The following is a 12,692-nucleotide window of genomic DNA, read 5'->3' on the forward strand; positions in this document are numbered from 1 at the left end:
CATAAAGATTCGGTTGACCAATTGACCGGATATTTTTGAAATGTGTATCGGCTCGTGTCACACGAGTTTTAGTCTTCCAAAAAAAAAAAAAGTAAATCAATCATTTTCACAATGGTCCTTTGATGGGCCCATTTAGCATAATGACCTTTTCCGACGAGATTTTCGGGCCATTTAAATATATAGAACTGGTCTTGTTTTCAATTCAATAAAAAGGACTCTTGACTTTTTAATTCAGTCAAAGGGTCTCAATTAAGGATAGTTTGATCTTTTTTTCTTTTTGAAAAAAAAAATTATGTCCAATACTCATTTTCCCTCCTCTCTCCCTTCCCTCTCTCTCCTCTCCAGGATTCGAACCTGACTCTCATCTCTTCTTTGAACTTGACTCTCTTCTCTCCTCCTGGACTCTAACCACTAGACCACCAATATTTTTTATAATAATACTACACAATAAAATATATATACAATGGTTTGGGTTGACCCAAGCCTGGCCCGGCTTGGTCGACCCAAGCGGTTGACCAAGCCCAAGCCTTGGTCAACTGCTTTCCCAAGGCAGTCGACCGCTTGGTAAATAAAAAAAAAAAAGAAAAAGAGGAAAAATGAGAAAGGAGAGTGAGAAAAAAAGACAGAAAAAAAACAATGCAGAAAAGGAGGAGAGAGAAAACACTTAAAAAAACATGAAAGAAGAGAAAAAGGAGAGATAAAACACTTAAAATATAATCTTTTTAATCAAAACTCTATCCATTGAATTAAAAACAAAGACCCGCACTGTGTCCTATTTTCCCCCAGATTTCCTCCCCTTATCTTCTTCCACATCATCCATCCCTTTTGCTGCTCCCTTAAACATTTGCCATGAAAGTATAGATAATCAGCCGAGTGGAAGCAATTTTAAAGATTTGTTCAAAGATTTTCATACTCGGAATTGCCGGAATTTTCGTTTTTTCAGCTCAGGAGTCGAGTTGGGAGAAAAATGGCTTGTATTTACGGCTGCTCAGTATCTTCAATCTCTGCTAAATTCAACTTCACCCAGTTCTCAAATCAAAAACCCAGATTCATATGCTCCGTTGCAGGTCATTTATCTTCCTTCTTCGAATTTTCTGTCCGTTTACTCATGATGATGATGATGTTCTGTTTGTTTCGTACTGTTAGTTTGAGGATTACTTTTGTTCTCATACATGACGAGGATTGCTGAGTTTTAGGATTGCTGAGTTTTCCTTTCAAGTGTTACCGATTCTATGTTTCTTTAGGGGAAAATTAACGGTAATTTGATATGAATGAAATTAAGGTTGACAAATTCTTGGATGTCTATTTGTTTCTGGAATGTTAAGTATTGACTTTACAGCGGATACTTGCACTTTAGAATTTAGATTAACAATCTTTACTGACTTCAAGATAGTTTTCATTGTACTTCTCTAGCCACTTACTTGACATTAAGTTTCTCCTCTGGTGAGAAGAGGCTGGATTATCGGGCTTGTGTTGTTTCATTGCGTGATTCATTCATGTATTTCATCATGGTTGCAAATGATGGATAACTATAATATTTCAAAAAATTTTTGTTGACAGAACCTAGTGTCTAATTTTTCAGGGGCTGTTGCCGAACCAAAAGCAATCAATGCCACGGAACCTTTATTGCTTGATGCTGTACGTGGTAAAGAAGTAGAGAGACCTCCGGTTTGGCTTATGAGACAAGCGGGGAGGTACATGAAGGTAGGCTTTGAACGAGTGTATGACTGATTAAACTCGTGTTTTTTATGCTACATTTCTTTATCTTACTAAGCTAGCTGTTATGTTTGCTCTTCAATGACATTTTATTTTGAACAAGATTCTATGAATTTTAAGTATACGAAAATGTTAACTTCATTAAACAGATAACTGATAGATATGCATTCCAACTGCAGTGAACTGACCTATATCTGCTCACTGCCTATGCTATTCAATATTCATATATCATGTTGCATCAAAGTTGAACACTTCGAAGAGAAGGCTCTGCATTTTTGTTGTTTGCATGTTCCAATGAGTGTAAGAATGCCAATCAGCTTCTTATAAAAAAAAAAGAAAAGAATGCCAATCAGCTTGAGGAAACTGTTTTACACAGTAGGATACTAGGATATTTCAATGTGGTTCTCACCTTTGCAAGTAATGTTTCATTCAAAAGATTATTCGGGCACGAAGAAATGAATTTCTGAATTGTAGAGGTTTTCGTTTTTAATTTATTTGAGATTTTATATGATTTTAAATTGATAGTCGCCACCCTAACACGAAGAAGACAACCTTTTGAAGTAAATGTACATATCTATTTATAGTTTTCTAGCGTACTCTTATTCTGGCACATAACCTTTTCCTTGTGCTCAAGGTGTAAACGTTTGCTAAGAAATTCATTTCCATTCTCCTATTGAACTCTTCGTTTTGCTCACAATTATGACTTCAAGGCAGAGGACTTAAATAATAAAATCATTCATTACATTTACAATCCCCACCTTCCTGACTTTTATGCTATTTCAAGTTCATCATATTACATGCGTAAACTCGAATGGTTTTAAATGATTATTAGAAAAATTTTGACGTTGAAATTTCCTTGGTATTATAACCAATGAATCAGTAATGACTAACATGGAAGGCAGAATAGTTATCCAAGATAAATTAATTGCCTCCACATACAAGGTTGAGTTTCTACAAAAATATAGTTGTGGAAATGACTATGCAACATCATTATATGATCATGTGTGAGCCAAAATTAAACAGTTATTAATTGTGTGGATCCAAGGAGATGCTTGCTAGCATGGTTTCATGATCTAATCATAGTCTTATATTTTTATACTGATCCTGGAATTCTTTGCCTTTCTTTTTGGTAGAGTTACCAAATCCTCTGTGAGAAGTATCCGTCCTTTCGTGAAAGATCAGAAAATGTAGATCTTGTCGTGGAAATTTCCCTTCAGCCATGGAAAGTGTTCAGACCAGATGGAGTAAGATGTTTCTGTTGAAGACGGTACTTTTGCAATAAGGAATTTATCGATGGGATCTTTATTAACTGACCCATTACTTCTTATTGTTTACGAAATGTTCCTTATTTTAAGTGTTAGTATTAGATTCAGATAATCTTTAGATTCCACATGAGAATTGCCAATTTTTCATGTACTGAGAACCCAATTTCAGCATTCTGTGCTCTGACTCATACTTAACGAAGTTTTTGCTTTACTTCAGGTCATTTTATTTTCCGACATTCTTACTCCTTTATCTGGTATGAACATACCATTTGATATTGTAAAAGGTAAGGGTCCTATAATATTTGATCCAATTAGATCCGCTGCTGATGTTGAGAAAGTGAGAGAATTCAATCCGGAAGAGTCCGTTCCATACGTCGGGGAAGCCTTAAATATCTTGCGAGAGGAGGTCTGACTACTTTGCTCCTTTGCATATATCATTAGCACTGTTCATTGAAATTATCACTTACTATTACATTACACGGCATTCTGTTTGATGAACGGTTGAATGATGTGATTTAGTTCATAATGGAACAAAAGGAATAGAGTGAACTTCATCGTTTACTTAATGTTTCGGTCTTTTCTCTTTATGCTTTCAAAAATATTGACCAAGAAATTCTTGTTCTTTTCAGTTAAACAATGAAGCTGCAGTTCTTGGATTTGTCGGTGCTCCCTTCACCCTGGCTTCTTATGTAGTTGAAGGAGGTTCTTCGAAGCACTTTTCAAAAATAAAGAGATTAGCTTTCTCGGAACCCAAGGTAGATAATTGTTTATAGTTTACCAATCTTCAGCATGTAACTTGACTTCTTTGAAAGAGGGGATTTTAATTTAAATGTATTCCTCATTCTCAAAGGGGTTCTAGCACACAACAGATCTTGATCTGATACTCATAAGCCAGAGTTAGAGAAAATAGTGACGATGAACTATTACTGGATTTTAGGCAATTCACTTTATTCTACTTTTTGAGGAACACTGTTTTTTGTTGCAATTTCACTCCTATTCTGATTATGAAGGTGGGGTGATTTTCCAAGTTGATAGGCAGTGTCTTTAGTTTATGTTATCTTTTTGGGTTTACATATTGATGCTCTTATTGGGAATTGGCGCAGCTTAAGGGACAACCTAATAAGGATTATGATCGAGTTAGTCAAATTATAACATGGTCCATGTTCACATCATAGATTAGGTTAAGGTATGTATGTTGAATAATTATGGATGAGCGAAAACCCTCTAAATTAGGATGTCTTGGCCTTCTTAATGGTGGACAGTATTACAATCATGCATTCGTTCTGTGATGAAAAATGAAATTGTTGATAAATTTTAGAGGCTTCCTTCCTTAAATGCTAAATCTTTTGACCTTTGGTGTTGGGTTTTCGTCTAGAGCTTATGGCTTACAATGTCGTCTATATCTAGGTGCTTTCGAACAAAGGAATATGTGTACCGATTACTGATCGAGTGCTCATTTAACTAATGCTTTGAATATAGGTTCTTCATGCACTACTTCAAAAATTTGCTACCTCCATGGCCAAATATATTCAGTACCAAGCAGACAAGGGAGCTCAAGTCGTTCAGATATTTGATTCTTGGGCCACTGAACTTAGCCCTGTAGATTTCGAAGAGTTCAGTCTACCTTATCTGAAACAAATAGTAGACACCGTGAAACTCACCCATCCTGAATTCCCACTAATTCTTTATGCCAGTGGATCAGGAGGCCTAATTGAGAGACTACCACTAACAGGTGTAGATGTTGTTAGCTTGGATTGGACCGTGGATATGGCAGAAGGAAGGCGTCGACTTGGCCCTAACGTAGCAGTTCAGGGTAATGTGGATCCCGGTGTTCTTTTTGGCTCAAAGCAATTCATCGCTGATCGGATACATGATACTGTGAAAAAAGCAGGTAAAGGGAAACATATACTCAATCTTGGACATGGCATTGTAGTAGGTACACCAGAGGAAAATGTTGGCCATTTCTTTGAAGTTGCTAAAGGTCTTAGGTACTAGACACATAGGTACGAGGTTCCGCAGTGTTCGGAACACTTTTTTGTAGGATTATATGATTCGTTCTTCTGCATTTTTGCTATTTTATGGCAGTTTGAACATGGGGAGAGCTTACTGAGAGATTATGGCTGTGGCTATTTTGATTGTGAACCCATGTATTTTATTTGGTGTTACATTGGACAACGAAATGTAGTTTTTTCCTAGTTCAGATTTGAAAAATCAATGTTGAATTCATTTGGTAATCAACGAATTATCGAAAATGTGTGTAAGTGTGCACACACAATACTAGGGGTGGTATACGGCACTGTACCGAAAAACATATAGTATAGAAAATTACGGTATAAAAAAATTTTATGTCGATATCGTACCGAAATTTTCTGTACCTATAACTAACATAATGATTCAACTGAAATTTTACTATATACCGAGATTTCGATACGGTATCGATATAAACCGTTTTATACCGAAAAAAGACTTTTTTTTTTAAAAAAAATTATTGTTTAAAAATATTATATATTTTAAAATTTTGACATACTTTTTCGGTATATCGGTATATACCGAAATTTTTAAATTTCATATCTTTATCGTATCAAAAAATTCTATATCGTTATCGTATCATACCGAAATCTTCTGTATATTAAAATTCCGGTATTTTTTGGGTATGATAACATCGGCATATAAAAAATTCGACATCTTTTCCAACATTACACTATATTTTTTCGGCATGATAACATCGGCATATCGAAAATTCGATTTCTTTTCCAACCTTACACAATACCGTGACAGAGAGACAAAAGAGTGAGCTTAGTGATATAAAATATAAATTTTGAGAGGTTGCATATAGGATATTATTTGAGGAAATTATTATTTTTGGGTGGTTGACTGTCGGAAATAAGATTTTGAAAATTTAAAAAAACAAGGATTCCGTATCTGCGCTTTAGTTACAACTCGTTCTCTTTGTGAAATTTCGTTTTTATAAATTTTAGGACCAACATTAGACAATTTTTTGTACAATATTCATAAGATATTAGAAGATGATGAAATTTGAAATTTAAGGCTATTTTAAATGAATTTTAGGATAATTAAATATTTGAGATAAAATAGCCAAGAATGATTAGTTATTGTGTATGTAGACAATTAAATTTTTCTAGCTTAAATTTATGAAATAATATTAAATATCAATAAAACATAATTGAAATATTTTTTGGAAAATTAAATTCCTACAAAAATAAATAGTTAATTAATTGATATTTTAATATATTTTGTGAGAAAATCAAGATTTTAAATCAATATTGCATCTTGCAATAAATGGAATGAAATACTAATGTTTTTAGTATTTCAAATCAAATAATGAATCAAATGGAAGAAAATACTAATATTTTTAGTATTTAAAATCAAATATTGTGATTAATGAAAGATAATCACCAAATGAATCAGGAGAAACCAATCAAATTGTGACACCTCATCAAATGGAAATGGTAGCTAGGAATCTGCATCCTTCAACTATAAATAGGGGGCAGATGACCAAGAAAAAGACAACACGGAAGACAAAGAAGCAGAGGAATTGTAACGCCCCAAAATTTATCTTAATTGAGCATATTTGAGTTAATCGGAGATTACAGAGTTCAAGAGCCAACTTGATTTTGATCAGGGTCTATTTTGCAAATTTTGGATTTTTCAGGGACTAAAATGAAAATATCGAGTTTATTAGATATTTAAAGGAGTTTGACTTTTTCTTTGCACTCCATCTCCTCCCCCATCTCGCCATTCCTCCATTGAAGAACCAACGTGAGCTTCCAAGCTTTCAGATTTCTTCCCGAGCTCGATCCGTCCGTTGAAATTTATTTCTGAAGGCAGTTTAGCGATCACAGCAGCGAGAGCTTCGTTATATCGTAAGTTTTTCTCCGATCAGTTGCAATTCTATTTTCGGATGTTGTTAGAATCGATTGAGTTTCGATTATGTTGTTCTTGACAGAGTTCTGATCGTTTATTCTCAGTCGATTTTGAATTAGAGCGTCGTTCGCATTTGTTATGATTTTTGGAAGCCTATTTCGAAAATTGAGTTTTGAGATTTGTTGGGTTTGAGCCTTTATTGTTGTATTAGCATTGATAGGAGTTGATATCGATATTATACTGCTGTATGTGTTTTCGGTTTGATCAGTTTATAGCCGTTATGCCGCCGGTTTGAGTTTTTGGGATTTTGAACCGTTTTTTAGTTGTAGAACTTTGGTATTGAGTTTTGATCGTCTTTGTTGATCTTTCTTGCCTCTGTACAGATTCGTTTGGAGTTTGTCGAGCCAGAGTTAGCAGCAGTGGATCGTCGAAGAGTTGGACGAAGAGCGGTAAAGAGTTTACCTTGAGCGTTGTTGTTGTTTAGGTAGTATAGATTTTGATATAACCTCTTTTGTAGTGTATCCAAAGTTGGAGCTACTTGCATTGAAAGGTACAAGCAGTCATCGTTTAGAGAGATAGCATACTGGAGACAGTTAATTATTGAGTTTTCCCTTAAAATCACATACTCGCATTAATACTTGTTCTAGCATGTGGAACTTGTATTTTGTTGTTGATTGAGCTTTTGTTATATGGCTTAAAGTTTTATTTTTTGTTCTTATGCATTCATCTTGAGCCAAACCTTTGATTTCAGTGGGCAGAACGACCCTTTTTATTTAGACTTTTGGGGGGCTATACTGCGAGTGGCCTGGGTTGTAGAAGTTCACCTAGTGTCAGCATACTCCTTATAGTCGCACCAAAGTATTGGGGATTGGGATGCATGGCACCACCTAGATTGAGAGAGTCGGTGAGTTATTACGTGATCTCATCCTCGGGATCCCAAAAGCATAGCAACAATCTCTTGTTTATCAGAGTTGATATCCCGTTTTCAAAGACATGCATTTCATTTACATTGATATTGAATATTTGTTGTCTTGAAAGCATGTTGTTGTTATTTTGCATGTTATGTTGCTTTTACTGGGAATATGTTTCTCACCGGAGTTATCCGGCTGTTTCTTTGTTTTGTATGTGTACTTGGCAACAGGTGGGGCAGAATCAAGTCAGCGAAGACCTGGTTAGCATCAAGAGTGAGAGATAGAAGTGGGAATCGGTTTAGAAGTCGAAACAGCATGTCAATCTAGTTTATGATTTGAAGCATGTTAGAACTCGAACTTGTTGTTGTTTGTAGCTTCTACTATTCAAATATTATGGATTGAAGGTTGTCTTTGCATGTAATATGTACCTTGTTATGCATTGAATGTAATGGACTTAGCGTTGGCATGATTTTCTGCTATTTTTCTTTGCCCTGTGCTGTCATCACTCGATCGGTAAGATTTGACCGATCGAGCGATGGACTTTTTGGCTGTTCTCTGTTTTTGAAATAGGGAGCCCGCTCGATCGGTTGAATCTTACCGATCGAGCGGTGTTGGATTTTATTTCGGGCAGAAAGTTTGTAACTTTTGGCTCGCTCGATCGGTTGAATTCTACCGATCGAGCGAGGCACCTTTTAAAAAAAATTATTATTGCTTTTAATCTTGGATCTTGTATGCTCTATTGTTGTTTAATCCGAGATTAGATGTTTAGAACCGAGGTCTCACATTAAGTGGTATCAGAGCTATAAGATTCTTGGTTGAACTAGATTGAGCGGGGTATTTAGAGTCCGCATGTATTGGCTCCTCGCATGTGATTGAGTTATTTAATAGTTTATTTAATTCCATGCGAGCATGCTTTATTATTTGGAAATTATTTGAATTACATGATTATGTGATTTAATTTATAAAGCATGGACTACTTGAGATATAACTGTTTTTGTTATCGACTGGTATCCGAAATTCTGAGAGATTGAAAGGGAACCAAGTTGTAGCAATTGAAATATCTTGTGTCCTAACCTTTGATTATCAGATGGGTCCTCGTCGAGTTATTAACAGACACCCACCGCCAGTTACTCCTCCGAATGAGCAAGCTAGTACTGAAACTGTTCAAATGGATGCTACAACGACGCCTATGGAAACCTTGCTGAAGAGGTTTCAGTTGTTTAATCCGCCTTTGTTGTTGGGTACAGAGAATTCTGTTGGCTGTGAGATCTGGTTGGACGAAATTGATCAGTTGTTCAATTCCCTTGATTATTCAGATGACCGCCGAACTAGGTTAGTCATTCATCAGCTTCGTGCTGTTGCTTAGAACTGGTGGATCACGACGAAGAGATCCATGGAGATTCGAGGTACAGTTGTTAATTGGACTCTTTTCAAATATGAGTTTTATAAGCGGTTCCCCATTTCATACCGAAAGGACAAGGAAGCCAAGTTTGCCAATCTGAGGCAAGGAAACTTGAACATCGAGGAGTATGTAGCCAAGTTAGATAGTCTCTTGAGATTTGCACCACACATTGCCGACAATAAAGAAGCAAAAGCCGATCAGTTCATCAACGGCTTGAATCCCGACATCTTCACGTTGGTAAACAGTGATAGGCCTGATAACTTTGCGGATTCCATGAATCATGCAAAGGGAGCTGAAGCAGATTTGTGGAGACAGAGAGGAAATCAGATGGTACCTCAGCAACAGAGACATTCTCAGAATCAACCGTCTCAGTATCAGAATCAGCCATAGCAGTATCAGAACCAACCACAGAGGTATGAAGGAGGAAGCAGTGGGGATAACAGAAAGGATCACTTCAGAGCCAAAGGGAAACAGTTCAAGAAGCAGGGGAACATTTCTTCTAGTTCCAGTGGTTCCAAGCAGTTCGGTTCAGAACAAAATTCTGGATCTTCATCTTTGTTCTGCAACAAGTGTGGAGGTAGACACTCCCCGGATCAGTGTGTAGGAGTCTTTGGGAACTGCAATATCTGTCAGTAGCCGGGACACTTTGCTAAGGTGTGCCCTCAACGAGGTAGAGATCGAGCTTAGAGTGGGAGTTCATCTAGACCTACAGCTTAACCTGAGAGACAGACTTCTGCGGTTCACTCCTTCCAGCCTCAGTAGCAGAACAGACAGGGAGGTAACCTGAATGCAAAACAGCCTTCGAGACAGCAGACACGAGTCTTTGCTTTGATAGAGGATCAAGCTCAAGAAGCACCGGACGATGTTATAGCAGGTAACTGTTCAATTTTCGATTATTCTGCTCCCGTGTTGATAGATACATGTGCTTCTCATTCCTTTATCTCTGAAAAATTTGTGTTGATGCATGCTTTGCCTTATGAGTTGTTGTCTACTGTAGTAGCTGTTACTTCACCTTTGGGTGGAGGAATTGTTTTTGTCAGATTAGTCAGGAACTGTGAACTTTTTTTTGAGAGAAATTTGTTAGAGTTCGACTGTATTGTACTTGGGCTGTCAGATTTTGACTGTATTGTGGGTATAAATGCTTTAACCAAGTACAGGGCAACCATCGATTGTTTTCAGAAGGTTGTCAGATTCAGACCTGAAATGGCAGACGAGTGGAAATTATTTGGTAAGGGTTCTCGATCTAGAATTTCTTTGATTTCCGTGTTATCTATGACTCATTTTTTTACAGAGAGGTACGTAGGGATTTTTGGTTTATGCAGTTGATGTACTGAAATCTAACCTGAATTGGTTGATATACCAGTGGTTAGAGAGTTTACTGACGTTTTTCCAGATGAGATTCCAGGATTGCCGCCCATTCGTGAGATCGAATTCATCATAAATTTAGTGTCAGGTAATCAACATATTTCCAAAGATCCGTATCGTATAGCACTGTTCGAATTGAGAGAATTGAAGGAGCAACTTGAGGATTTGATTGCCAAGGGATACATCAGACCTAGTGTATCACCTTGGGGTGCTTCTGTTCTATTTGTTCGAAAGAAGGATGGTTCTATGCGGCTCTGTATTGACTATCGTCAACTGAATCAGGCTACAGTAAAGAACAGGTATCCTTTACCCCGAATAGATGACATTTTTGATCAGCTGCAGGGTTAGTCTGTCAATTCGAAGATTGATCTGAGGTCAGGTTATCAACAGCTGAGAGTGCGTGAGGAATATGTTCCTAAGACTGCATTCAGAATGAGGTATGGTCATTTCGAGTTTATAGTCATGCCATTTGGTTTTATGTTTATTTCACTCTCCTGGTTTTCTTTGTAGGAAAAATAGAAATTAAAAGAGTTTTGATGTTAAGATAAAAAAAAGGAAAAAAAAAGAAAAAAAAATCAAGCGCTAAAGAATTTGTTTGCACATGTAGAGCAAATGGATGAAAACAAGCGCGTTAGCGCGTGGAAGCTTGTAGAGAGCGCAATGACTTGCGCTGTTGAGGAGGAAAGAAGCGCAATCTTGCGTTGATGAAGAAGACATGCGCACGAGCGAGGGCATTAGCTCGCGCGAGAGTAGAAGGAAATTCCAGAGATTCGAGAGCAGATTGCGCGCAAGCAAGATTTTTGCTCGCGTGCGCGCGAGAGAAGAGTTCAAACACTGGCTAGAAGGCTTGCGCGCGAGCGCTTATTTTGTCAGGCATGCGTGCGAGTTTGGGAAATTGAAAAATTCAAAAATCCATTGTTGCGTAAGAATATTAATTATTATGGGATCCAAACACTATAAATTGGAGATTTTAATATTCTTGAAGGGTTCCAGAATTTTCAGAACGTGAGAGGGCGGCTACTACTACCAGGCTTAGGAGAGAAGATTTTTACTTGTTTTCTTATTTTCTTTTGTTTATTCATGATTAAAAACCTTGTTTAAAATCATGAGTTTATTTATTGAGTAGTTTTTTTTTTCGATCAAGGCCACGTGATTGGGCCAGACAATTTATGTAGAATACTTGTTTGTTTATTTGAGAATTTTAGACTTGATTTTATTTTATTGATTATCGAATTTATATTTGTCTTGTGAATTTCTTGGCCAGTTATTTGATTTCAATTCGACAGAGGAGGTTTTGATTTTGATCACTTCGATATTCAACATAGTGTAAAACTGATTAGAAATAGAATTCGATTTCATTATGCGGTTTGGGTGTAAACTGAATTTTCACAGTTCGTCATGCATTCAAATTTTATTAGAATTACGAAAGATTTATTCGTTAATATTTGAATAGGTTTGATTGTTCTAGAAATAGTCCTTTGAATAATCTAGGAAAATTCCCGTGAATTAAGATTAAGTCCGAGTCTTAAATCGACTGCTTGTTACATGAATTGTCTGGTACCTACGTGTGTCCTTGATCGAAATTTTTCTCCAATTTGAAGTTTAATCTAAAAATTTTCTGCTGAGTCTTTATTGAGTTAAAATTTAATTGCAATTTATTTTCTTAGTTAAATTCTAAAAATCACTGTCGTAACTCGTATCCAGAGTTACTGATTACTGATTAATTAATCGTGTGATCATGTTTAGATTTATTAAAATATGATTAAGGGGTTTCCAAAAAGGTCTAAGGAGTCCAAAACTGGGTCCAGAACACTCGAAATTGGCTGGGAAGGTTTCGAGAGTTCGGAGGGTTCGGAGGCTCCGAACCAAGTTAGGAGGCTCCGAACGGGTTCGGAGGATCCGAACTCGGATCGGAGGCTCCGTAGATAATGCGTCATTGGTGATGTCACTGATGGGACTTCGGGGGATCCAAAGTCAGGATTGGAGGCTTCGAACAGGAACGGAGGATCCGAACCAGTTCGGAGGGTCCGAAGTCAAGTTCGGAGGCTCCGAACTTCGCCTATAAATAGGGGGCCGAGATTTCATTTTCAAGTGCACCGAGTTCCTTTATCTCTCAATTCCTTAGCCTTCTAACTAAGATCTAGTGAG

At 36.8% G+C, this 12,692-nt stretch overlaps 1 protein-coding gene across 1 annotated transcript; it reads left to right on the forward strand.

Annotated features, from left to right (window-relative positions):
- Positions 1-779: 779 nt before the first annotated feature.
- On the forward strand, positions 780-5,219 carry LOC140863819 (uroporphyrinogen decarboxylase, chloroplastic). The gene is made up of 6 exons (XM_073267529.1): positions 780-1,067; positions 1,583-1,704; positions 2,850-2,960; positions 3,199-3,387; positions 3,611-3,736; positions 4,461-5,219. Exons 1-6 carry the CDS (start codon positions 968-970, stop codon positions 4,974-4,976), a joined length of 1,164 nt encoding a protein of 387 aa, XP_073123630.1. The 5' UTR covers positions 780-967; the 3' UTR covers positions 4,977-5,219.
- Positions 5,220-12,692: the final 7,473 nt, after the last annotated feature.

The sequence above is a fragment of the Henckelia pumila genome, chromosome 4 (assembly GCF_033568475.1).
Source record: "Henckelia pumila isolate YLH828 chromosome 4, ASM3356847v2, whole genome shotgun sequence".
Taxonomy (NCBI): Eukaryota; Viridiplantae; Streptophyta; class Magnoliopsida; order Lamiales; family Gesneriaceae; genus Henckelia; species Henckelia pumila.